The following is a 27,838-nucleotide window of genomic DNA, read 5'->3' on the forward strand; positions in this document are numbered from 1 at the left end:
GCTCAGAACCAGGGCCGCCCAGAGGGGGGGCAATTTGCCCCAGGCCCCGGATCCCACAGGGGCCCTGCGAGCCCTGGCCCGGCGGCGGTCCTGGTCTTTGGTGGCATTTTGGCGGCGGGGGGCCCTTCAGTCTCTCCGGCTCTTCGGCGCATTTCACCAGCAGGGAGCCCTTCAGTGCTGCCGAAGATTCGGAGCGACTGAAGGGCCCCCCACTGCTGAAATGCCGCCGAAGACCCGGACCGCCACCGGGTGAGTACAAGCGCCGCAGCTCCCCCGCTTTGCCCCACACCCCTTGAATCCTCTGGGCGGCCCTGCAAGAGGCTACATCAAAAGCACTAGCAAAGTCAGTTAGGCCCCGGATCCCACAGGGGCCCCAAGAGCCCTGGCCCGGCAGCGATCCAGGTCTTCAGTGCCATTTCAGCAGCGGGGGGCCCTTCAGTGCTGCCGAAGACATGGAGCGACTGAAGGGCCCCCCCGCTGCTGAAATGCCGCCAAAGACCTGGACCACCGCCGGGTGAGTACAAGCGCCGCAGCTCCCCCGCTTTGCCCCAGGCCTCCTGAATCCTCTGAGCGGCCCTGCTCAGAACAGAAGGCGAAATTAAAAATCTCGGGACTGGAGTGGCTTGCTAAGTATGGCCCATTTAATGTAAAGTAATTTAAGTACATTATTTCAGAAGTTTGATGGTTTAAAGATTCCATGGGGTCAGATTATTCTCTCAGTGGAATTTACTTTTTATTTACATTGGTGTGAATGAGAGGAGAATCAGGCCTCAGAGCACTGGGGATTTACACCTAATGAAGGTCCAGCCTCATAAATCATCTTGTGTTTTCGTTGTGTTCAGTGTCACCTGGAGTGAATATAGCTCAGCTATGTTATATTTCTCAGATGTCAAAAATGTGGAAAGTTGTATGTGGATAACTTTAATTAGGACTAGAAAGATGAGAGGTCTGTAAGCTAACAAAAGAGAGAGAGAAATAGGAACAATTTGCAGATAGATAATTACCATTTATACTTGACAGAATTAGCTTTTTTGCTTCTGGTTAAGATAGTGTCATACTGACCTGACTTAAACAGGCACATACTACCTATGCATTGCACCCAGTCTTGACTTACTTCTTCATGATTCTTTGACAGCAGACCTAATTCTTCTTTCATGCTTTCTATCTGACGCTCCAGATCCATTTTTGTTAAGTTAGCATCATCAATCACTTTATATAGGGAATTAATTTCATCTTCCACTGCCTTTCTGAATGGCTGCTCATTTTCATATCTGCAGAGAAAAATGTAGTAAGCATACGCGGTCAAACGTGCATTTTGTAAATGATAGTGTAGTAACCCTGGCCCCAGCATCAGCACCTGCTGTAGTTTTAAGTTAGAGGTACTGTTAGGGCTAGGGTGACCATACATCCCGTTTTGACCACGACAGTCCCTTTTTTTTAGCCCTGTCCCGGCCGCCCTGACTTTATTGGTAAAAGTGGCAAGTTGGCAAGAGCAAATGGGGCAAACGCCCACTTTTGTGGGGAAAAAAAGCAGGGTTTGGAGGAATGTGCAAGGGAGCACCAGCCCTGCGCAGTGGGTAGGCAGTGCTTGGGCAAGCAGCAACGCCAGCCCTGCGTGGGAGGAGGGGAAGCAGAGCTTGGGCGAGCAACACCAGCCCTGTGCAGGGAAGGGGGTCAGCTCGGGCAAGCAGCAACGCCAGCCCTGTTCCGAGAAGTGGGGGAGCTCAGGCAACTGGCACAGGCCAGCCCCGTGCAGCCGGGGGGGAGGGAGGAACCTCCGCTAACCCCAGGTGGTGTCCTGTTTTCCCTTTGGGAAATATGGTCACCCTAATTAGGGCCTGCAGCTAGTGATGCAGCAGTGTGGAATGCTGTCCTGGGAAGGGAACAGCCAATGTGAAAGTAGCTTGAGCCTGGGGAGGGTATGGGATGACTGGGAAGGAAAGGCAGTTGGAAAAAAGCTGTTAGAGAGAAGGAGGGAAGGAGAAAAATCTAGGTGCTGAGTTAGTGGATAAACCTGAGCTGGAGTAGGAGATGAGGTGATAAAATAAAAGAAGAACAGGAGAATAAAAGTAAGGGAGTGAAAAGGAAAGAAGGAAAATAGGAAAGCTTTCAGGTCAGGAGAAGCAGAAAAAATTAGAACTGGGCATATTAGCAGATTCTGTTAGAGAAGGGAAGTAGAGGGAAATAAAATCTGCAGACTGGAGAGAAACTATCAAGGGAAAAGAACTAAAAATAAATAATTGGTGAAAAAGGGAATTGATCAAAAAGTTGTGTTAGATGAAAATAGATTCTGAAAACAGTAAATGAGAAGCTCAGCCACAAAGGACCTAAAGTAAATGAACAGAGAGAGTGACTGAACATCTACTGAAGGAATGCAATTCGAAGGCATCTAATGGCCAAGTGAGAGCCCCTAGGTGAAGAAACCCTGCTTGTGGATAAACTTGATGAACAGGTATAGCTACAGGATCACTGAATCTAGGAGTTTGGCTACACTTGCAAGTTAGAGCTCATTAAATCAGCCCCGGGCGCCCTAACTCCCGAGGTGTCCACACTGGCAATGCACTTAGAATGCCTGGACTCCGTGGCTGGAGTGCCCCTGGTAATCCACCTCCACAAGAAGCATAGAGCTTGCTTCACCCTGGCTGAAACGCCGGGGTGTCAGTGTGGATGACATGTTGCATTACTGCACTGTGATTGTCCTCCGGAAATGTCCCATAATTCCTTGAAGTCAAGTGACCACTCTGGTCGTTGTTTTGAACTTGGCTGCAGGCATGCGGATATGCCCTTTCAAAGCTCTGTTTCTGACAGCTGGCATGCTTTTCTGCTCGGGGACACAAAGCAAACCGTCACTGTGGAATGCTTCTGCTGCAGAGGCAGGCATTTGTGCGTGTGTGAGAGAGAGAGAGGCGGGAGGTGGGGGATGGTGTCAGGGTTTCCTGTCAGAGTCCCTAGGAGCATGTGCAGTGACCCTGGTGCAGAGTGAGTGTGCTGCTGGGGGGGTGGGTGGGAGAGGAGGGGTCCCTCCCCTGGAGCTTGCTGCTGCCAGTAAGTGGGAGGGGAGTCCTCTCTGGCCCTAGCCCTGCCTGTCTGCACCCCAAGTTTCCTTATCCCCAGCCCTGCCCCACCCCAGAGCCTACACCCCCAGCACCCCAACCCTGAGCACCCTCCTGCACTGTGAACCCCTCATCCCCAGCCCCACCCCAGAGCCCTCATTTGAGGGGAAAAACGTGCAACTTAAATTTGGTGGTCAGTTTGGAGTATCATTGTGTTTAGCACAATACTTGATTATTTTACACCCTTTAAAGTATATAGTCGAATACAGGTGTTACAAAGTGGGAATGTTCTTAATGTTTTCTCTGAATACTGTGTGGGTGCCTCAGTTTCCCCTATGCATTTCTCAAGGATCTAGATGGTGGGATAAGGGTGTGTGATTGTTGTAGAGCCCTAGAGTGCCAGTGTGATGCCGTCTGCACAGAGATTGGCCGAAACCCTGTCTCCGGGCAACTGATGGCCTGGGCCGCTCTCCTGCAAGGTGCCAACTGAAGGTGTTGGGAACAAAGAGATCAGGTGGCCTCCTAATGCCTGGAAAAGAGACAGAGGCAGAGAGGAGGGAGTGTCAGTGCCTGTGTGGACTTCCGGGAAGCGCATGGTGTGGAAGGGGATGCTGGGATGCTTTGGAACAACTCCATACAAAGCCAGTCAGGACTCTGGGGGAGCCTCCTCTCTCTGAGCATATTGTCTCCAGGGCAAGAAGCTTACACCTTCCTGGGTCTGAACTCAGAGCATTCAGCATGCCCTTCCACACCGTGCACTTTCCGCAGCGAGTCTGCCCAGGCAGGTCCTGGGGCAACCAGAAGTCCCTGCACCCCAACTCTGCAGTCAGACGTGACTCTCAGCCAGCCGGTAAAACAGAAGGTTTATTAGACGACAGGATCACAGTCTAAAACAGAGCTTGTAGGTACAGAAAACAGGACCCCTCAGTCAGGTCCATCTTGGAGGGTGGGGAGCCCAGACCCAAGTTCTGGGCCTCTCCCCATTTCCCCAGCCAGCTTCAAACTGACACTCCCTCCTCTAGCTTTTGTGTCTCTTCGGGACAAGGAGGCCACCTGATCTTCGTCCCCAACCACCTTCAGTTGGCACCTTGCAGGGGAAACTGAGGCACCCACACAGTATTCAGAGAAAACATTAAGAACATTCCCACTTTGTCACAACAGGTGCAACAAAATATAATACCATATATTGAAGCAGGCAAGTGCTGCTTCTGACTTTCCACTTTTAATTGACCCTTGTAATCTTGTGGTGCCGATGCGTTGTAGCTTCATTTTATATCGGCTTACGGGGCGGGAGCGGGGTGGGGGGCACCACCATTTTGGGCACCACCAAAAATTATACAAACCTGCCTCCTATGTCCCCAGGGTACAAACTCCAACAGAAAGTCTAAGGTTATGTCTTCACTACCGGCTGGATCGCCGGGCAGCGATCGATCCAGCAGGGATCAATTTATCGCACCTAGACACGATAAATCGATCCCCGAGCGCTCTCCCATCGACTTCTGTACTCCAGCTCGGCGAGAGGCACAGGCAGAGTCGACAGAGGAGCGGCAGCCGTTAACTCACCGCGGTGAAGACAGCACGGTAAGTCGATCTAAGTACGTCGACTTCAGCTACATAATTCATGTAGCTGAAATTGCGTACCATAGATTTCCCTCCCTCACCCCCCCTGTGTAGACCAGGCCTAAGATATTACACATTAGGATTACAGGAGGTTTTACAAGCAATAGAAAAGTTAGAATCTCACGAAGCCCAAGATACTGATAACACGCTGACAGACAAGTTCATTGAGGGGTTATATGATGTTATATATGGAATTAACATTATAGTTAAGACAGAATCTGGAAACTTCCATCCTAGACTTTAACAAGAAGCTATAAAACTTATGAGAGGTAATGGACAAGTCAGGGCAGTTATGGTATATCCACAGTATGGCTACAAATATGCTGTTGCCTTGCAGTCTGAAAATGCTAGTCAGTGTGTGGTGCAGTCTGGCCAAAAGTCAGAGGATGGTAATTCTGGGACAGAAGATATTTTTTTGGAGAAAATTTAAGATGGGTATAGAGGGAAATTCAAGAGATGAGACTGGATTTGAAGCAGGAAGTCTTGGCACCTAGAGAATACAGATGCAGGCCACAGGGAGTTGAGATGGGTCATAGCACAGCCAATAGTTATGATGGCAATCCTATTTGCAGGAGATGCAGTGAGGTGGGACATATAGAAAGGAGGTACATGACTAAAAATACTAATGCTGTGGCTTTAAGCAGAAGGTTGCGGATTGGGGGTCGGATCTTGGAGGGACAACAGTATAGGCCTGAACAACATTGGAGGGCAGGCTACTGCTATAGGAAAATGCCTGCCTGTTTGTTTGAGATTAATGGGAAAGAAACGTGGGCCCTGCTGGATACCAGGTCACAAGTTACCACATTAGAGCCAACATTTCATGAACTATTAGGATCAAAATTGTTTATTGACTACTAAGTACAGGGTGAAGTTGGTACCAGGAAATTGTTTGGCTATCCCATGTGTTGGCTACATGGAAGCTGAAATTAGAAGTGGGACTATTAAATATCTCAATCAGGGTATTTTTGTTAATGATGTCAACAGTGAATGCTTACCACCAACACTCATAGGTATGAATCTACTGCAACATTGTTACGAGGAGCTGCTGCAGGTACTAAAGGATCAGGAGCAAGTCTCCATTCAAAAAGAGAGAGTCTGGCAGAATACCTTTAGACATATAAGAAATTATAAAACTTTTTATAATCAATATGGGGAAAGTGAGAATAAAAGAGACACTTCCCATCAAGCTGGACCCAAATATAGAAACCGTTTTAATTTGTAAAACAAAAATGGGTTGACTGGATATATTGCTTTACCTTGCTGAGGTAAAGAAGGGAATCCTACAATAGCTACAAAAATGTTGTAACGGGAAAGGATTAGTACCAGCTGTGACTCTGAATTATGGGGGCCAGACTTATGACATTATATAGAAGTCAGGTGATTTCTGACTGGGCCGTGCCATTTATGCTAGTTCAGAAAAAAACATGGGAGACTGTGCTTTTGTGTAGGTTCATTAAAAGTTGAACCAGATCACCCATAAGGATGCCTATACCTTATCTAGAATTGAGGATTACTTAACAGCATTAAAGTCAGCATGTTTTTTTCCTACTATTGATTTAGCTAGTGCGATTGGCAAATTCCAGAAGATCAAGGGGAAAAAAGTGCCTTTGTGACACTCTGGGAGGACGTATTAGGGGAGACTTAGGACTGGAAGGGCTGTCCGTGTCAACCTGCAAAGGTGAGAGCCATGGTGAGACCTTGTGTTTGTGGGCTAGCTACTCGTGTCAGGGATCTGAACCACAGCTGCAGGGCACAAAGGCCTCCAAGATTACAGGGGAGGCGGGGACAGGACCCCTTACTGGGCCCCAGCCACTCCCTCCCCAAATGTTCCCCTGCACCCCCCAAGCGGGGGGGGGGGGGCGCATCCCACAGTTTTACCTCTGCTGTAAAAAGACATCTACCAGTGATACAAACAGTAACTTAGATTTTGAAAACTGTAAGAATTTTTTAAAGTACAATTTGTCACTATTTATGCTCTTCTTTTGCTCTTTTCATTACTCTCATCATGGACAATGAAAATCAGTAATCAGTTTCATTTTTGTATATAGGCATTGCACTGAGGCTCATTGTGCTACAATGTTTGTATTTCTTGTTTCACTTGATGTTTTAAAAAAACATAAACACATTTCCATAGGAATTGGGTTTTATAAAAGTTTGTTTTTGTAAAATTAAAATTTTGAGCCAGCCTAGCAAGAGCCCTAGGGTCATTATATCAGTCAGAGCCCAGAAATAACTTTGCCAGTAAATTTCTGACTACTGGAAATATTTAAAGTCACACTATTTCAAAATAATAATAATATATTGCTCTCAAATCACCTATCTGAGGATCTCAAAATTCATTACAACCTTAATTTAGCTACAGAATAAGACCATGAGATAAGGTCACAGGGTGTCCAAGGTCAAAAAGCGAGTCAGATCCTTATGCTAACCACTAGACACATTTTCTCTCTAATACGGACATTCCGTTTTAATATTCAATATGGTAAGTGTATGTTTATTCAAAGAAATCACCCATGTTGTTGCCTCAAGAAAGCTACCTGTCTTTAAAATCTTCAGCACAGGCTTGAATGTTCTCCATCTGTAACATAAGACGTGCATTTTCGAGGACTGCATCACCCACCTAGAATAATGACACAACAGAGTTAGAGCAATTAACGATATAAAATATGTGTATATTGCAAGCATATGCATAATTTTAGATTCTGAAAGAAATTTAACCCTTTGGCCTGGAGCTACTAAAATTATTCCATGAACGTGACACCTATTTGTTCACAAATTATCCACAACAGGGTGTCATTTTTCTTAATTTCTTCATTGTTCACAATTGTTCAACAACTAGTTGTATAAACAAATTGTAGCTTCTCGTATGCAAACTGATCACCGGGGGTGAAGTTCACTGCTGTGTAGAGGACCTAGTACAAGGCCTATGGATAACTTAAGTCCTACTTAAATCCAGTGTAGAAAATATAAGTAGGACATAAGTGGTATATGGACCTTGTGCTGGGCCCTCTGCACAGTAGTGAATTTCACCCAGTTAATATTTGCTTTTCATGCCAAATGACTGTCTAAATCCTATAATGTTTCAGTTCCCTAATTGTGTAGCATGGCTTCATAAACAGGAGTCTTTTTCCCTTTTCACACAATCTATTCATGAACATCTGTGTCTATTAGACAAAACCACTTGGTGACTGGAAAGAGCTTTTCAAACTGGCCAAGAGAGTACAAATCCTTCCTTTGGCTATTAATCATAATGTTTTGCTTTCCACATGTTCTTGGTGAATAAAAACACCCAAATGTTTGCAAATAAAAGGGGTTGTGAATTCCAGGAAAGAGCTCAGTTCTGCAACGCTGACTCACATACAGTAGTACCTTACTCTCAAAATACTTTCGATATATGGCAAGAAACTACTCAACATGAGCAAGAGAGGCACAAATAGCCCTAAGAGAACAGGCAGGTGTAATTCTCAAGAATGTTCAAAAATATTTTGTTGTTGTGCTCACACAGTGCTACTTATGGAACACAGAATTAAAAATAAATCCAGAATGAGTCTTTAGCTTTGCTTTTAATGAAAAATAAATATGCCCGCAAACAAATGACTCTAATAACACTCTAACTTTTGCATAATATTTAGAGTATGGTACATAAAAGTTTGAGCTGAATTAAAATACTCTAAATTCTGGATATTTTTGTTACCATAGGGTTGAGTGTTATAAATGTTGGGGCTTTCTGTATAGCATCCAACTAAATGCAACGAATGTGGGTGGGATTTGATAGACAATTAAACCAGATATTAATGCTCAGGAGTTCTTACACACCAGCTAACACATATCCTCTGCGTAGGTGTTTTATTACCCATATCCTAAGACATTTTAGAAACTCATAACCTTTGAATTAATGACAAACAAACCTTAGGCATGACCAAAAGGTGTTGGGCAGAAGCTAGATAAATAAGCAGCTGGAGAATAAACTATCCTGCACTGTCCCCTGGGCTAACACATTCAAACCTTGAAAAATCCACAATTTAATGTTAATTCCATCAAAATGCAAAACACTTTTAGATTACAAAATTAGAGTTACTGGAGACTAAAGTTGATCTACTTACTTACCCATTTTTCTGGCCAGAGGATTTAGGTGGGAACTGTGGGAAAGGGGCTGAAGCATGTGGGTAGGGGCTGCTCCTGACCACTATAAAGTTAAGCACATTAAAAACCCATTCACATCCTCCATCACCACTCGACCCCTTGTCTTCCCTTCCCTACTCTTCAGCAATCTAGCCTCACTTCCACAGGCCTTACACCCTTCCCTCTAAACAGTCAATCCATCTACATGAATGAGCAGTTCACTGAAGACGTGGCAGAGTGGCAAGAAGAATCTCAGGGGTTTGGTAACATGTTTTTGCACCTCTGGCAGCAGCTGGAGCCTTTGTCTCCCCTTCCAGAACTCAGGCTCCACTTCTGAAAGGGGAGGGGGGAGATGGAGGGACACATGGCAGCAGCGTGGAGGAAAGGTCTGACACACACAGACAAATGCCCTAGGGAGTCCTATTACGTTGCCCATGATCCAGGGGGTGAATAAGGAGCAGAGCTCAGCCTAGCCTGTTTCTCACCACTAGTGCTGCATCTTTGGCAATAGCTAGAATTTCTCCTCATCTGGGACACCTACTCTGTCATATACCATCATGCTTTGGGGGGTTGTTTTTCATTTTAAGAATTTTGGACTACATTTTAATTACATTTGAATTTTGATTGTAGCCATAAAACAGATAAATACTACAAAACATTTTTTCTTGAATTTTTAATGAATTAATGTTTGCCATAGGGGAGTCCTTTAATGCTCTGCAGAAGGCCCTGCAATCAATTTTTCATTCCAACATTGCATGCACAAATTTGTGCAGAAACCAGTTTTTTTCTTACTCATCCGGTGTACATGGTTAAAATAATTTTGTCAAGTATTTTAGAAAAAAAAAAGATTGAGGAAATTGTGCTCATTGTACAGCCAAAACAAGACTGCATTAATCAAACTATGCATTGCAATTTATTTACTATGCTCTATTAATCACCAAAACATAAAGAGCCAAATTGAAACCTAGTGTAAGAGGTTGAAAATCCTTTGACTCCAGGGAAATTGCACCTGTTTATGTCAGGTGTGAATGTGGCCCAGAAAATGCAAAATTAAGGATCTCACCCTATTTATAACTTTCAGCATTCTGCTTTGCCACCCTGAAGAGCATAAACCAAGAAGTGTCAACTTTTGTTTAGAAGCACTGGCTAAATTCAATAGGTCAAATTCTGGTCACAGTTAAGCCCATGCAATCCATTGATTTCAATGGGAGTGAGGCAAAACTTCAGTGGGGTTGCAAATGAAAGCAAAATTTCACCTGAAATATCTAGTCGTTTTGCTTTAATTATTCACCTCAATATGGGTTCAAACTCTGCAGAGTCCACAAGTGAAATATGCTTGGTGGTCTTATCCAAGGCCCTGATCCTCAAAGGTATGTAGGCATCTAACTCCCATTGATTTCAGTGGAAGTTAGGAGCTTAAAAAACTTTAACCATCTGGGCCCAAGTCCCTAAAGAAAGTCTGAACACATGAAAAAGCCACTTCTCTGTGTGGCATGGGTATCAGTCTGCTCTTAGGAAGAGGCTGATCCAAGTCTTTCCATTGACTTCAGTGAAATTGGATCAGGCACTAAAATAGCAATGGTGTTGCAGGTCAGGAGTGAGGAGCAGGTGCACATCTGTGTGGGGAACCTTGCACAATTATGATTTTAAGCTTCTTACTCTCATATGTATCAAATTCATCCAAAAATAATAATACAGAAATCACTGGTATTTTACCAGAAATGCAGTTCTGAATCCGCTATTGTGTCAGACCTCTTCCCACTAGCAACAGCAGTGAAAGTGAAACATCGCTGCTTTTTTCTTTTTGAAAGAGTTCCTCTTAAATGGCCTGATCCAAAACGGATTGTAGTCAATGGAAAGACGCCCATTGTCTTCAGTGGGCTTTGGATAAGGCCCATAACAGCTACTGACTTAGTGTATGTTCCTGCTCCATGTTGCTCTGAGCATTGCCATTTACTTCAGAAGAAATGGGATTGGGGCCATAGTAACAGCTGGGCCAATTAGCCTCCTGTGCCAGAAAAAGGATTGTCCAGTGCTTTTGGATTTGGTTAGAGTGGAATCTTTATTGGCTCTCATGGATGTAGTACAACAGAGAGCTTCAGCTTTGCATATGATGTAAAATGTCAATGGATTGCTGCCTATCCACTCTCTCAGAAAGTCAGTCTATCTAAAAATGAATAAATAAAAATATATGTATTTACATTAACCATGTACCCTGAGTAATGGAAACAAACCTGAATAATGATGTTTTTATTATTAACATCAAATACTATTACATTTTTTTACTTTAATCAGTTCAGTTCAAAATGAAACTAGGCCTCCTGATGTGTGGGTAAAATGGTATAACTTACAATGGATGCCACAGAGGGGAGTAATTGGTGATTTTTCAGCTGGCTGGCTTTATATGTCTTCACTGGGACAAATTGATCCCCGGTATAGCCCACTGGTTTCAATTAAGTTACGTATGGCACATTATCTGTTCTAATTATTTTAAGAATGACAACACACATTAGCAGTAGTACTATCTCAGTTTTACTGAGACACTTAGGGTATGTCTATACTACCCACCGGATTGGCGGGCAGCGATCGATCCAGTGGGGGTCGATTTATTGCGTCTAGTCCAGACACAATAAAACGACCCCCGAGCACTCTCCTGTACTCCACCAGGCCAAGAGGTGCAGGCAGAGTCGACAGGGGAGCGTCAGCAGTCGACTCACCACAGTGAAGACACTGCGGTGAGTAGCTCTAAGTATGTCGATTTCAGCTACATTATTCACATAGCTGAAGTTGCGTAACTTAGATCGATCCTCCCCCCACCCAGGGTAGACCAGGACTTAGGCTAACTTTGTTACATGGCCTACAGATGGGAACTGGAGATGCCCTTCCATAGGCGGTGAGTTTCATACCCACGTGGTGCTTGGGCACCAGCAATATTCAGAGCCAGGGGCCCAGCTCCACCGATATTTGGGGTCCTGGCCCCACCTGCTGCCCCCCCGAGTGTCCCGTGGCCCCGACTTGCTGCCCCCGCCCCCTGCTCGCCTTTCCCAGACCCCGGAGCAAAGTGTCTCTGTCTTTGTGTCTTCCATGCTGCTTCCCTGCAGCAACTGCTGCCGCAGGGTCCTAGTTCTCCCCTTCTCTACTACCAGGGCAGATTGACTCTGAGCCTGCCCTTCCCCCTCAAACCCTTCCCTTTTCCGGCAGGACCCTCCAGCAGCACAGCCCCCCCCCCACAGTCACCGCTCCAGCCCCATCTCTCACCCCCAGTGAGGCTACAGTCAGGGGCAACAGCAGGGGAGGAGGCGCACACTGCACCCCATGGCACCCACCACGGGGGAGGCGAGGGAGATTCCTGGACCTGAGAGGGGCCCTAGGAGCACATGCAGTGGCAGTAGTGGGGGTGAGTGCGCTGCAGGGGGGGGCAGGAAAGGGGAGCTCCTCCCCCAGAGCTTGCTGCTGCCGGCAGGGAAAGGGCTGGGGGGAGTCCTCTCTGTCCCTTGTCCCAGAGCAGCCTGCCTGCACCCCAAACTCATCCCCAGCCCTGCCCCACCCCAGAGCCCTCACCCCCAGTCAGAGCTTTCACCTCCCCACCACACCTTCTACCCTAGCCCTGAGCCCCTCCAACCCCCCAAACACCTTATTCCCAGTCCCAGCCAGAGCCCTCATCCCCCCCACCCTGACCCTCTGCCCAAGCCCTGAGCCCCTCCAGCACCCCAAACACCTTATCCCCAGTCCCAGCCAGAGCCCTCACCCCCCACACTCCTACTCTCACCCTGAGCCCCTCCCACACTCCAAATCCCTCATCTGCAGCCACACCCCACAGCTCTTACCCCTGCATCTCATCCCTCTGCACCCCTCCCATCCCCAAACTCCCTCCCAGAGCCTGCACCCCAATCCCCTGCCCCAGCCTAGGGCCTGCACTCCAGACCTCCTCCCTCACCCAAACTCCCTCTCAGAGCCTTGGGCAGGTGTGGGGGCAGAGTTTGTGGGGTTGGAGTTTGGGCAGGGGTGGGTTTTGGCCACCACCAAAATTTCTACAAACATGCCACCCCTGCCTTTAACCTCTGGATCCAGGCTGTCTTAAACCTCTGGATCCAGGCTGTCTTAAATTTTGATAGTGTACAAACTTTGAATCCAAAATGCTTCAAATTCTGGATTCAGACCTGAATTCTGGGGTTTGAGTCCATCGCTAATGGGAGCATCTATAGGGTCTGATGTTCAGAGGTATAGAATACCCACAACTCCAACTGAAGTCAACGAGTGCTGTGTCTTTCAGCACCTCTCAAAATCAGACCCATACTGTTAAAAACTAGATAGTAGAACTGAGGAGAAGAAATGTATATGGATAACTTATGGAGAAACTTGGAACCCTGGGAAATCATCTCTCTCTATCGTATTTACATTAGCTGTGAAAAGAGTATAAAAAGGTTACTCTTTTATAGACTAATAAGAAATGATGAAAGACTTCCATCTAGTGGCTTTTTTGTTCGATTTCATTCTTCTACTAGCAGCAGGAGTTGAATACAAAAATTAATATCAATGAGACATGATCATCTTTGCAATTTGTAATCCTCGTCACTGCTACATTGATGACAATGAGTGATGCAGCAGTTTAGGATATGTCCTTATCTATGTTCATTTAAAATGACAAGGCTCATGGGGGAGTAAGTAAGATCAGTTAGATATTGCTTCCTCCGTTTGTAAAATGAGAATATTTCTCTGCCACACAGGAGTGCTGTGAACCTTAATTCTTTAATGTTTGTAGTGCATTTTAAGATCCTAAGATAGAAAGTGCTATAAAATACAAAACAGTATAATTAATAATCCTTCTGTCACATAATATATTTATATATTCATATTTGTAATGACTTTGTAATTTACCCTTTGAACATATGCTTTTAATTCTTAGACTAATGCCAAAGTGCAATTTTTCCACTAGATTTATTGTAAATTCATAGACGTATGACATTAAGTTTTTAATTTCTTTTCCCAATATGCATAGGAAATACGATTTGCAACAGTGGATCAAACCATTGGTCCATCTAGTATCCTGTCTCTGGCAGTGGCCATTACCTGATGCTTCAAAGAGAGGTACACCTTCCACTCCTGGTAATGCATCTTGTAAATTGTACTGCACTGGTCCCTGGGGGGAAAATTGTCTCAAGATGATTGATGATTTCCTGATTGCTAATAGTTAGAGAGATTGGCTTAAACCCTAAAGCATGAGGTTTAATATATTTTCCAAAGTGTTTGCTCTCATTGATTATGATAACTTTGTATTTTCTTATTATTCATAAAAATATACAATTCCTTTTTGCTAAGTTCTTAGCCTCAACGATGTCCTGTGTCAGCCTGAAGACTTTTAGACAGCCTCTTCTAGCTGCTCAGTAGCACCTTCCATGGCCCTAGCATTGCCCGGTGTCCGGTTTTTTACTGGAACACCTAGTCAAAAAGGGATCCTGGCAGCTCCGCTCAGCACCGCTGACCAGGCCATTAAAAGTCTAGTTGGCACGGGGCTGGCAGCATAGGCGCCAACTCCATGGGTGCTCTGAGGCTGGAGCACCCATGGGGAAAAATTGGTGGGTGCTCTGCACCCACTGGCAGCTCCCTGCCCCAACTCACCTCTGCTCCACCTCCTCCCCTGAGCACACCGCATCCCCGCTTCTCCCCCTAGCTCCCAGCACTTAATGCCGCAAAACAGCTATTTCGCAGCAGCAAGCGCTGGGAGGGAGGGGAAGGAGGGGGAACAGGCTGTGCTCTGGGAAGAGGCGGGGCCAGGGTAGAGATTTGGGGAAGGAGTCCAACAGGGGCAGGGAGAGGGCAGAGACTTTGGGGAAGGGGTTGGAATGGGGGTGGAGCAGGGGTGGAGGCAGGGCCGGGGGCGAGCACCCACTGGCACCAGGAAAAGTTGGTGCCTATGGCTGGCAGGCTCTCTACTTGGTTCCATGTAGCTCCCCAGAAGTGGCAACATGTCCCTCGGCTCCTAGGCGGAGGGTCAGCCAGGGAGGCTCCGCGTGCTGCCCCTGCCCCAAGTTCCGGCTCCACAGCTCCTGTTGGCTGGGAACCGTGGCCATTTGGGAGCAGTGGGGGTGGTGCCTGTGGATGGAGGCAGAACCACCTTGCCGCCCCTGTGCCTAGGAGCTGAGGACCGTGTTGCCGCTTCCAGGGAGCCGCCCGAGGTGAGTGCTGCCCAGAGCCTGCACCACTCACCATCCCCCCCCCACGTCCCAACCCCTTACCCCAGCCCTGAGTCCCCTCCTGCACTCTGAACTCCTCGGTCCCACCTCCCAGATCAGACCCCTCATCCCTATCCCCACCCCAGAGCCCGCACCTTTTCAGCCGAACACTCATCCCCTCCCACACTGCCAACCCCCTGCGCAAGCCCAGAACCCCCTCTTGCACCCTAAACCCCTCATTCCCCCCCCCCGAGCCCTCACCCCTTCCCGCACTCTGAACCCTACCCCAGCCCGGTAAATATGAGTGAGTGAGGGTAGGGAGAGTGAGCAACAGAGGGAGGGGGGGCGGGACTTTGGAGAAGGAGTGGGGCAGGTGCGGGACCAGGGTGTTTGGTTTTGTGTGATTAGAAAGTTGGCAACTCTACATGGCTCCCCTCTTAAACCAGAAAGCCAGCTCCCATTTCTGCTTCCTACTGCACAGCTCTAGAGACAGCAGCAAGGTAGGCAGAACCATGAGCAGAGTGGCTATAGCTGAAAGAGAAAGCTATTAGGAGCTAAGTAAAAGGACCACGGTGAAGCTGGAAGAGAAGCCTTTGCTACTGCAGCCTAATAAAGTAGATAGTCTCTGGGGGCAGAAGGAGATTAAATATGTCAGTAAGGGAGGAACTGAAAGAGGGCACTATAAACTGAAAGAGGGGAGCAGAAAGGGAATCTGGAAATCCAGCAGGGATCCTCTAGAACATGCATGTTAGCCACTATCAGCCAATTTTGGGCAGTCGGGATGTTTCCCTGCTTGCCTACATTCAACCAGAACTTTGCGGGGAAGGAGAGAAATAGCTGCAAGTAAGTGAGAAACATTTTAGGGCAGCGTCTGATGCTATTAGGACAAGCAACAGCAGCAGCTACTGCCTGTCCTACACCCTCCTGCTGCTGCTAGCAGACTAGGTAATTCTGCTGGAAGAGGACTTTTCCCTTGAAAAGGAGGAGGGTCCACAGGCTCAAGGGGATCTCAAAAGTGGCAAAATGTAATTCTTTTTACTAACTGACCTGAGGTGGTTATAGCACTCACCACGACTTTCTCTTTTAAGGAAAGTGCAGTTGGTGGCTCTTTAAAAGCCTGGAGGGAAATTGTCCATGTACTGTGACAGTTTTACACTTTTATCTGGGTAGCACGGTACGATGTGTTCACATGACACATTGGAGGGATTGCATTTATTAAAAGTGCTCTGTATTTTTTTTATTAGTATGTGTACCAAATGATGCAGTGGATGCCATCTTAACCCCATTTTACTAAACAACAGTATACACGGACTTGCAAAATCTGTATTAGTTGTTGCACTAATGTAGTGGTAATTTATGTACTGACCTTTAAAAATATTTCTTTTTATACTAATTAATATGATTTGAGGCCCAGTCCTATTAGCACTCAGTATATCGAATTCCTACTGAAGTTAATGGGAGTTCTGCATGTGGAGTGCTTACAAAGATCAGACACTCTGGAACCAATCTATCTGGCATGAAAGTCAGTGAGGATATGGGTGTTATATTGGGGTTTTAATGCTTCTTAGCTGGGGATCTTCTATTGTTCAAATTAATATCCTTTTCTGAAATTGTGTGCCACATATGCAGAACTCAGAGGCATCCAGTGTTAAAACAGAAGGGAATCTTGGCTTGAGGGATCTTCACAGAAGCACATTCTCTATTTTATTTGTAAATGGATTAATTAGTTTTACAATTATTCCTCTCAAGCACTTTGTGCTTTTTTCTTTTCTTATCTTCTTTTTTAAACCGAGAAGAGTAAATGGAGCTCATAATGAGATTTGACTTTAACATTGGGCACTTATGCATAGGAAATCAGAAAAATCAAGCACTAAGTTTTCCAAGTGTTAGGGAGCAACATATAAGTAAGGGTCCTAATCATACATACTCATTTAACACATTAAAGAATGTCGAACAAATGGTTCCAATTAGTTATGCAGTAGATTTCATTATTAAGTGGCCATTGGGAAAAAATGCACATATGCTGAGTAACAAAGCTGTGGCATGCTGCATTATTTAGCTGAATTGTTCCTGTACTTTCTGAGGTATTATGCAAAAATCTGTCTAATATGTCATGTTCCTGTAATTTAAAGAAAAATTAAATATTAGGACAAACTTGAAAAACTAAAACTTATTCAGCCCAAAAGCTATTAACCTATTAACTGTGGCACTAAGCTGCTAGAGGCCTCTACTGTTGATAGAGAAATCACAAACCTTTTTTAAATTATATGAAAATCAGTTACCATGGAAATGATTGTGGTAGTAAAAGTTCACCTTTATGATTCCATTAAAAGGGCAGGTAGGAAGAGTAAATGGAAACTGTCAAAGAGAAGTAATTTAAACATAAATGACAGATAACTATCCAGTAAAATTAAAAACATAAAATTAAAAATGGGTTTATTTTCAAAATATGTCCAAGTTTTCACTAGCGTGAATACCCTTTTTGAAATATCCTGGTATGTGGGTTGCCTAAATTTGAGGCTACATTTATATTCCTAGTCAGTGGAACATGACTGGACTAAAGAAGCTACAAGTTCTGAAACTGGGAGAAGGTCTCTCTAGCAGTTGATGGATGCTTTCATTCTGTTTATTTGAATGACAGTTTAAAGTGCTTTTAAGAGGGGGAGTCACCAGTACAATCAGCTACCTTTTTTCAAAGAATCTAGATGATGAAACTGATTTTGAAAAGGAAAGCAAAGAGGAAGTTTAAGAAAGGGAAAGTTTAAAAAACAAAACAGACCTATATTTTGTCAGATCAGCCCAATAAACCATTAGGTCTGGTATTGTCCCTCCATCAGCAACCTATGCCTGTTGTTTAACCAAAAGGCAGATAGATCAGAATGATCTGAAGTTACCATCCAACTAACTGTATTAATTATCAGCCTGGACAACTGCTTTTTATTGAAGCAAGTATACGCATGCTAGTTGGGACAGATGCAAAGTGGGAGGATTTCTACAGGAACTAAGTCTATTGAGAAAATCTTGCTGAAAGGAATGTATGTGACAGAAATTTAAATTTACTTAATTTTATCCTTCTCACCCTCTTCCTTTCAGTTCCCTTCCCAATCTGCTTATGTAAAGTGCAAAAGATTTAAAATTCTAATTAAATGTCTCTTCCCCAAAATAGAAAGTTATTTGTAATGATAATTCCTCCCCACAGAGAAATACAAGCACCTGAGAAAAGAGAGTGCTTTAAATAATCTTAGTAAGTTTATAGGGGATGAGAAGTTAGTTAAATCTCCATGAGTATTCGATTGGGTGTGTGTGAATGAAAAAGGGGCAGGAGGAACTTATTTTGGCAAATAGTACAGTTCAAATCTTAGAAGTACAGAATAACAGAAATGGAAAAAAATGTGGCAGGCCAGTTTCATCACTGTTGTGATTTCAATGGAGATTATGTGGTTCTGAGATTTTGGAAGATCACTGGAGTTTTCCTTATGCAACCCTTCATTTGCAATCAGTCTCAGTACAGTGGGAGTCAGCTATTATCCACATCCATTCAAATGGGAGTATTAAGTTTGAAAGAAATAAAGGACTGATCCTTTAATTAATTGCAGCATTTAGAATTACATTCAGTAGTTATTTTCTAGGGGGGTAAGGCCAAGGAATCTCTCTCTTCTAAACTCTTCTCAAGTGCTAAACATTTAATAATCACTCAAACAAGGAAGGTACGTTTTCCTTCTCCTTTACATATCAGGAAGCAGTGACTCTGAAAAAGATGTAGGGTTGTGGTGGATAATCAGCTGAACATGAACTTCCAGTGTGATGCTGTGGTCAAAAGAGTTAATACAATCCTGGGATACATAGGAGAATCTCAAGGAGGAGTGTAAAGTTATTTTTCTTCTATATTTGGAACTGGTATGACTGTTGCTGAAATACTGTGTCCAGTTCTGGTGCCTACAAATCAAGAAAGATGTTGATAAATTGGAGAGGGTTCAGAGAAGAGCCACAAAGAATGGCTGGGATAAAAAAACATGCCTTTTAGTGATAGACTTAAAGAGCTCAATCTATTTAGCTTCACAAAGAGAAGGTTAAGGGGTGACTTGTTTACAGTCTATAAGTATCTTCATGAGGAACAAATATTTAACAACAGACTCTTCAATCTAGCAGGGAAAGTGTAATCATCACTTATTCCTGCCATTTGAGCTAAAGAAGTAACTCTATTAGTCATCAGTCAGTAGCAACCACTAGAGGGAGACATGGTCACACTCATTAAGCCAGTGTATTACACGTGCACCTTCAAATCAGGTACAGTATTTGTATATGCAGTTATCTAATTTGTGTGTTCAAATGTGGGGGTTGTATGTACAACATGGGGGCATGTGCATGCACCCATACACTGTTGGCAGCCAAAAGCCAGATGCTTTCAAAAGTTGGCCCACAAAGACCTTTTAGGAACATACAGACAGTAATTTTTCGTGTCCACCTCTGTACAATGCTAAAGGGGAAAAATGACTCCTCAGACATTTATCCTTCCAGGCTGTTACGTTAGGGAAGAGTTAGTTTACCCTATTTATTGGGATCTGGTACTCACTGTCAGAGAAAATTGATAATTTCCTACACTCTTCCCATTCATTCTCTGAATCTGAATATAATATTAACACTCATAGTTTATCATCTATAGATCTCAAAGTTTTTACAAAAGCAGAATTACCACTTGATGGGGAAACTGAGGCATGGAGACTTAGTGATTTGACAAAGGGTATATATGTGATGAATGATAGAGCTCAAGATTGATCCCAGGTCTCCTGGCTCCCAGTTGGGCACCATATCCACTGGACCACAATGAAACAGTGTCTTTCCCTCTCCCACCTTGTTTTGCTATATTCTGATGAAGGGACCGATTCTCCAATGGGAGAAAGTACTGTCTGGTGGCTAAAGAATGGGTCTAGGACTCAGAACATTTGGGTTCTGTTTTTGGCTCTGCCACTGATCCATTGTCTACCCCAAAGGCAAGTTACTTCACCTATGTGTGCCTCACTTTGCCCAGTTAGAAACCACCCTACCTCAAATATGTTGTGTGATTTAGCCAATAAATATTTTTAAAGTATTTTGAGATCCTCAAATGAAAGAGTATGCCTTGCGCACACTGCGCAAGTGAAACATTAAGATTCAAATACTTGCTGTTTTTTACTTTGACCTTTCATTAGCCCTGCGAAAAGTATCACTAGCAAGTTTATGTTGGTTTTCCAGGTTTTTTTTATTTTTTGTCCACTAGACAAACATGGTCACCATTTTACAGTCAGGTGCTAAATATTTTTCTTTACAGAAAAGAATGTGTAGAATGTGCTGCCTAACTTGTATATAAAACACTGAGTATGTGGAGAACAGGGAACGGCGAGGGGACGGGGGGAGTGTCCAGGCGGGAACCACCCAGTCGTGACCATGTAATAATTGCTTTTAACTAAATAAGAGTTTTTGAAAATGTGGTCAAATGAGAGAATAAAACTGAAATCTAAATTGCAAATTAAAAACAAGGTTGTGATGATATCAAGTTGGTGGATAAAGTCATTCAATCTTAGTAGTTTTCTTTTAATAATTCTGCTCCTCATTGTAATAACCACAACTAAGAGAAAATAACTGATTTTAATCAGGCCAGACTATAACACAGGGGGTGCATTTCAATTCCCCCCCCCACCCCCGTGTACATAATGCTTGGGGCTGCTCTCCTGTTTAATAAGCATTTTCCACAATACATTGTGAAACGATAATGCTAATTATGATGAAGATAGAGTTGAAATCCTTCATCTAGGGCACTGTGCATTGGAATCAGGCGGCATTTATCAGCATCAAAACCCTCTGCTAGGGGTTTGCTAATGATTCATTAATCTTTTTCATTGTTAAAGTTCTTGTACTCACTTGATGATAGATAGTCTCCCAGTTCTCTCTCAGTGCTTCCCAGCTGTTGACATTGGATGACTTCTTTTCCAGGTAGACTCTGATGTGCTCTTCCAGCTCTTGGTTGACCTGTTCGAGAGCTCTCACTTTCTCTATGTACTCCACCAGGCACCCATTCAGGCTCTCATAGGATAGGCCCCTTCCCTTTTCCAGCCCCTGGGCTAATGGCACAGTTGAACAGGAGCTGCGCAGGCCTTGTAAGAAGACACTGCTGATGCCTAGAGCTCTACGGGACACACGGGTCCCTAGGCTGCTCACACCTCCAGTGGGGACAATACCCACATAGACACCTCGGGATCTAGGTAGGCTGCCACTACCCCCAATGCTTAACCTTTGGCTGGTAGCTCCAGTGCTTTCAGTCGTGGAGGAAGAGGGCTGTTGCCCCAAGAATGAAGATCTACGTCTTGGCATGGGCATGCTGCAGCTAGAGTCTATTGCACTAAACAAGTTGACTCTGCCTCGAAGCCTCTGTGCCGTACCCACACTGGTAGGATTTGCAGAACCAAGCAGATTTTTGGTTTTGTGCTGTTTTTGCTTTGTCCCAAGTCCTTCTGGAACATCAGCATTGTTTCACTGATCATCACAGGCATGTTTGTCACATTGGGGCTTTTCACTAAGTCAGCAAATCCATTTAAAAAGAAATCTCTCTGCTGCTACTGCTGCAAGTATAGCATATGAAAAGGACAAAGCTGTTTACAGTGACCGCAGAACAATAATTCCTTACAGTATAGATGTTAAAATAATAGTGTTTTCTAGGCTGCAAGCCAGACAGATTCTTAGCATTTTACATTTACATATATATACAGGGCAGATGAGGGTGGGGGAACCAATTACACACACACGGCTAGATTCTGACACCCTTACTCATGTTGAGCAGTACTATACTTCATGAGTAGTCCTATTTATGGAATCATGGAAGTGTAGGACTGGAAGGGACCTTGAGAGGTCATCTAGTCCAGTCCCTGTACTCAAAGCATAATAATCAGACCATTCCTGACACAGGTGTTTGTCTAACTTATATTTAAAAGCCATCAATGATGGAGATTCCACAGTCTCCCTAGGCAATTTGTTCCAGTTCTTAACTACCCTAATAGGAAGCTTTTTCTAATGTCCAACCTAAACCTCCCTTGCTGCAATTTAAGCCCATTGCTTCTTGTCCAATTCTGAGAGGTTAACTAGAACAATTTAACACCTTCCTCCTTGTAACAACCTTTTATGTACTTGAAATACTGTAATGTTCTGCCCTCAGTCATCTCATCCAGACTAAACAAACCCAGTTTTTTTCAATCTTTCCTCAGAGGTCATATTTTCTAGAGCTTTAATCATTTTTGTTGCTCTCCTCTATTTTTTCTTCAATTTGTCCACATTTACCCAATTTGAATCTACATTACAAAGCGAACAACTAAAAGTTCTCCAGTCTTTTTTTAAATGATACTTTCAGTATAGTTTACCCATATAGCATATAACAAATTCAGCCCTTGCAGAAGTTAAGTACAACTCTTATTTAAGCCAATGGGAATTGTACCTGCTTCTGTAAGGAAGATATGGATTTAACTCTATTCACTCTCCCTTTATGCTTCAGATTATAAATACACAATGTACAGTGTCCTGCAGCCTTTTCCATAGGCCAGACTCCTAGTGAAGTTTGTTAAGCCCTAATCAGCTCTGCTGTTCATCAAATGGGATGTTTATCATTCAGTCACCAGAGTTAAGGATGCACTCCTTTTGCCTCTCCATTGAGCATGTGTGCGCCTGAATGCTCTCCTTGTCCATAGCCATATCCAATAACTTCTTGACAGTAAATCTAATTACCTATTAGAGAAGTAGAGAAACTATACTGCTCTGATTCAAAGAGATGAACAAAATGACCTGTAACACCCATTCTACCCTTAAAAGCAATGATTTTATGGTTCTATGAAGATTGTGGCCCAGATTCGGAGTAGTGCCTCACCACTGTAGAAGAGGTGGGTCTAAGCTGCTTTTGTGGCTCCAAGATCCTAGACCCAGCACTAGTGGATTAATGACATATGCTAGACTAGTGGCACCCTGGAGGCCGCACTAACTTATGTCCAGCTACCCACAGCACTCAGGGCCAATCTGGCAGCAAGGAACAGCTAGATTAGTGGGGCCCTGGTCACATTCCTATTTATCTAGTCATTCCTGCCAGACCATGGGACTACACCAGCTCTGTACCACATGAGCATTCCCCTTATGCATGGCTATCCATTCCCTGCTGGGGCATGAATGACTGGACTGCTGCCAGGCTTGCTAGCCAATTCCCTAAAGCTCAGGGACTGCTAGCATCAGCATGCTGTCTGGGTCCAGCACAACAGTGGCAGGGCCAAGAGGGGTTCAGTGTGGTGTTGTCTGTCTTCCATAGCTCATCCCACAGGAACAGCTGGAAAATATCCCATATCCCAATATTAGATCACTGCACTAGATATATCATGCAGATCTAATGTAGAATGTGTGCCAAACAGGGCTGATATATGTTTAACCTTTATGAATATTATATGTCCATGTTCAAATATGTTAAGGGCTGTTATAAAGAGGATGGTGATCAATTGTTCTCCATGTCCACTGAAGATAGGACCAGAAATAATTGGCTTAATCTGCAACAAGGGAGATTTAGGTTTGATATTAGGAAAGGCTTTCTAACTATAAAGCTAGTTAAGCTATGGAATAGGTTTCCAAGGGAGGTTGTGCAATTCCCATCACTGGAGGTTTTTAAGAACAGGTTGGACAAACACTTGTGAAAGATGGTCTAGGTTATTTGGCCCTGTCTCAGTTCAGGGCGCTGGACTAGATTAACAACTGAGGTCCCTTCCAGCCCTGCATTTCTGTGATTGGTAGTCACATAGCAATGTAATAACACAGGTAATTCCAGCAAGAACCGGAAAACTGTCAGTGGTTTCAGCTAAGTCCTGTTACCAGTACTCAGCAAGCCTACACAGCTGTCATTACCTTTTATGTTTCACCTACACTCAAGGCACCACTAGGAGTGAGGGACAATCCTGGTGGGACACTAAAACAAAAAGCAGCCTGACAGACAGGGAGAGATCCTAGGAGACAGAGAGAGGCAGTTTGGAGAGATGCAAGCTGACCCTCAGATTTGGATAAGCTAAGGGCCTGTTTAAACCAGCAAGGAAAGACTAAGTTTTCCTATGAAAGAATGTGTTCAGGCTTTCATTGTTTTAGCCCTGTTTGTGTCTGCCTCTTAAATTTCTATGAACCACCAAATCATACTTGTTTTTGAAGAAGCTGTCCTGAGCCATTGCTTTTTACACTGGTCACCCACGAGTACCTGGAGAAGATTCTGTAGCCAGACCCAAACCAATTTAGACTGGCTGAGGTAAATACAATTGGTGAAACCTAGTGATCCTGTCTAAAGTGGGGTAACTGTGGGGTTCCATTCTGGACAAGGTGCAGTAGAGGCCTGTCACTAGGAAAGAGTGTCCATGGAGAGACAGAGAAGATTCACGGGTGCATGTTGCCCCTGCATCATGAGAAGGTGTAGTACCAAACAGGCACTGTTTTCAGTGACGCTAACCTTACCTGGTGGTGATACAGACTAAACATTCTGTGTAAGCATTTAGTAAATGACCGCAGGAAAAGCAGTTGGTTCAATAGGTGTTTTGCTTACAAATACCTTTATTTTATAAAGCCACAGTTTGCTCTGTAAAGTTTTACCACACTTATAAAAAAGAGGTTGACAATTCTTAGGGGGAAAAAAAGCTGAAAACATTTCTCATAATTCAGGGTTACACAAAGATTATATTTATAATATATATATTTATTTATAATTTGGAGACACTAAAGATGGAACTGCAATGCAAGAGCAGGTGCGGGGTCATATTTCAGACACTTGCTCATGTCCTACAAATAGTGTTTCTTGACAGAATGGGTTAACAAGGACCATCCCGCTGTCTCTGTAATCACCATTGGCTGGGGAGCGTGGCTCAGACAGATGGTCCTAGGAGAAAGAGAGAAAAAGAGCACGAGCTAGTTAAATTCTGTTATCTACCTTCGGTGTACATCACAGCACATTGCTGTGTGTGTTCATGGAATATAAAGGAATGCGGTTATATTATAAGACCTATAGAGTTTAAAGATGTGCAAATTCTTCAAAGTGTCCGCTAATTTTGGGTGCCCCAATTTCTGGATCTCCAGCTTTAGAAAACCAGGCCTTGATTTCCAGAGGTTTTTCTCTAACTGCAGTCAGTGGGAGCTGTGGGTTGTAAAATCAGACCACTACTTACTCAACTTGGTCACCCAAAAATTGAGTAGCCCAAAATTATAGGGCACTTTATATAGAATTTGGCTTTATATGTCATTTTGCTTTCTTTAAATTTTGGAAAAAAAATATTTTGTGAAATTTCATATCCATGATTCCCAGCCAGTCAGCTACAGGAAAGACTCTCCCAAGCCTGCATAGAAGGGAATTATGGGGGTGTGAATTCAAAGATACGTTTTCAACATCTTTTTTTTTTTAATGTAACGAGCTAATATGTGGTGCCATGCTATCCAGAAAATATCTATGACATTAACAGTGGAGTATGTTCCTTTTCCACATTATATTAGTGACAAGACAGCAGAGAAACATTATGGTTACGATTATGGCTTTGGCTACATTTTCTTATAAAATTAGAAATTGCAGAGCACCAAACCACAATGTACTTACTGGGGTCAGGGATAGGGATCAATAGAAATTTAGTTTTTAAAAACTAATCTCCACCTTAAAAAAACCAAGGCAAAAATATCCACACATTTTTTCAAAGGGTTGCTGTATTTCATATCTATATCTCTATCTATCTAGCTCGCTGCTCCTACATAATCTCAAATGGCCAGCCATGGGCCCTGGACAAATGAGGGCATTTTGGGAGACTCTCTATGCTGCACTGATCCTTAGGTGTGTTTTGGCCCCTTGGGGCCACTAGCAGTTCATACAATATATTCTCTAATACTATGTCAAATTCAGTTTTAAATAACTTCAGTGATAGGGCTTCTACCCCTTCTCTTTTGGTGACTATTCCACACCCTAACAGATCTCACCATTAGGAAGTTGTCTCTTGGTATGTCTAGAGAGGAGTTTGTGGTAGGGTGACCAGACGTCCCGATAAAATCAGGACTGTCCCGATTTTGAGGAGTTTGTCCTGCGTCCCCAACCAGAGTACAGTCGGGACGCCATTTGTCCTGATATTTTGTTTCCTGGTCTTTGGCGGCAATTCGGCGGAGAGTCCTTCAGTTGCGGACGGTCTTCGGCGGTATTTCGGCGGCGGGTGCTTCTGTCTTTGGTGGCAAGGTTTATTAGCCCCCCCCCCCCCCCCCGCTGAAATACTGCTGAAGACTGTCCGTGACTGAAGGGCTCTCCGCCGAATTGCCGCCAAACTCCCGGACAGGTGAGTGTAAAAAACAAACAAACAAAAAAAACCCACCCTCTCCCTCCCCCCCGCAGCGGTCCCGATATTTTCCCCTTAACATCTGGTCACCCTAGTTTGTGGTTTGGTTTTAAATTGAGTTAGATGATTGCCAGTTAACTACGTTAACCAACGGGATAGTCTAGACACTCCACAAAGGCTTGTTTCTGGACACAAATGTTTGTACCCAAAGCTGACTCAATCAGCTAACTTGAGTTAAAATAGACACTAATCTAGACAAACCGCTTGAGTTTAATCCGTTTTCCTTTGCTTAATTTCATCCATTATTCCCAAATTTACATCCTTGAACTAAGCCAACTAATTGCTCTTCTTCCTGAGACCAGGCTATCGAACACTTCTCGCACTGGTGAGCACCTACCCATGTGAATAGTTCCGCTGAAATCAATTAGAATGCTTGGGTAAGTGCTCACCAGTGTAAGTAAGGGTTTCACAGTCTCATTGGCAGGTGTTTACAATTTTCTCTTACTTGTAGAATGCACCCCCGAAACTGTCGCAGGACAAGCTACAGAAACCTCTTGAGAACTGGGTGTTCAGATATCTTTTATGTTGTTAACTTCCACTGTGCCATCATCATGCTATATGGGCACATTACAGAGATTAAGATGAATCACTGTAGACAATAATTGGCACAAATCAAACTACTGGCACAAATACCCTGAACCATTCCCACTCATTGATTGGAATGCTATACTCAACTGTAGGCCCAAATTAAGGCAAGGCCAAAGTGAACAACCTTGTCTTGTACTGCTTAACCCAGGGAATTCAGTCTTAGGAATAGACAGCAAGAGCTTTCTGGCAAAACATAACTTTAACAACAGGACATAGAATCTTTGAGATACAGTAAGTGTGTCATCACATGACACTGGGGTGGGCTTCCTTGAAAGGTTGTTTCTCTGGATGTACATACAGTTTTCAAAAGACTTTATTATTATTATTCATCTAGTATGGTTTCAGTGAAGCTTGTCAGTCACTGGATTTGTTCCATGCAACTATGGTACCTCTGAAGTTTCAAGAGACTGGATCTCTCTTGGTAACTCTACAGCATGCCTGTTGAAGTAATCCATGGTGATAGCATTGTTCCAATAGCTCAGGTTGTTTTCTGGGTTAGATGTCTTTTTCTTCCTCCTCATGCAGCAGACTGTCAGCAGAACTGCTGTTAACAGAAAAATGACAAGAATTTGATTGTTTCTGTGGGAAATCACTTAGTGACTTGGATTTGTTTTTCAAGACACGTGGCCATATTCGGATACCTTTATTCGCATGGAATAGTGTCTTACTCCACTGATGATGTGGAGCAAAATGCTACTGAAATGACCAAGTGTTTCAGAATCTAGCCCATACAGAGTATCTTTTGGGCTTTGCAGAAATTGCAGTTTTTACTTGCCTTCTGAGGCCACTTTAGAATTTGCTGCAAGACCCAACCCTCTTGTTTTTGATGAAGCTTTTGCACCATGACTGGAACGATATAAACCACAAATAACTGTAGATAAATCTC

The 27,838-nt window shown here is 43.9% G+C and overlaps 2 protein-coding genes and 1 long non-coding RNA gene across 10 annotated transcripts in view; 1 reads left to right on the top strand and 2 right to left on the bottom strand.

The window, feature by feature from the left end:
* Positions 1 to 21,328, bottom strand: part of BFSP2 (beaded filament structural protein 2) — a 37,321-nt gene extending 15,993 nt beyond the window's left edge. Inside the window, exons 1-3 of the mRNA XM_045008172.1 lie at positions 20,867 to 21,328; positions 7,211 to 7,293; positions 1,115 to 1,271 (exon numbers count right to left, since the gene is read on the bottom strand). Coding sequence (XP_044864107.1) covers positions 1,115 to 1,271; positions 7,211 to 7,293; positions 20,867 to 21,322 — 696 coding nt within the window. The 5' untranslated portion in view covers positions 21,323 to 21,328. The remainder of the gene's footprint in view (positions 1 to 1,114; positions 1,272 to 7,210; positions 7,294 to 20,866) is intronic.
* The window catches only part of LOC123365376, a 46,668-nt gene continuing 25,053 nt past the window's right edge, over positions 6,224 to 27,838 (top strand). For 2 of the 3 annotated variants that reach the window (XR_006577548.1, XR_006577546.1), the window contains exons 1-2: positions 6,224 to 6,351; positions 13,795 to 13,901. This is a non-coding gene — a long non-coding RNA (uncharacterized LOC123365376). The remainder of the gene's footprint in view (positions 6,352 to 13,794; positions 13,902 to 27,838) is intronic. The other variant, XR_006577547.1, reaches the window with a different exon arrangement.
* Positions 24,636 to 27,838, bottom strand: part of TMEM108 (transmembrane protein 108) — a 353,527-nt gene continuing 350,324 nt past the window's right edge. For 4 of the 6 annotated variants that reach the window (XM_045008162.1, XM_045008161.1, XM_045008160.1 and 1 more), the window contains 2 exons: positions 27,342 to 27,496; positions 24,639 to 24,878 (listed from right to left, as the gene is read on the bottom strand). In XM_045008162.1, coding sequence (XP_044864097.1) covers positions 24,756 to 24,878; positions 27,342 to 27,496 — 278 coding nt within the window. In that variant the 3' untranslated portion in view covers positions 24,639 to 24,755. Of the gene's footprint in view, positions 24,879 to 27,341; positions 27,497 to 27,838 lie in introns of all 6 variants that reach the window. The other 2 variants (XM_045008164.1, XM_045008166.1) reach the window with 2 other exon arrangements.

The sequence above is a fragment of the Mauremys mutica genome, chromosome 2, assembly GCF_020497125.1.
Source record: "Mauremys mutica isolate MM-2020 ecotype Southern chromosome 2, ASM2049712v1, whole genome shotgun sequence".
In the NCBI taxonomy this organism is placed as follows: Eukaryota; Metazoa; Chordata; order Testudines; family Geoemydidae; genus Mauremys; species Mauremys mutica.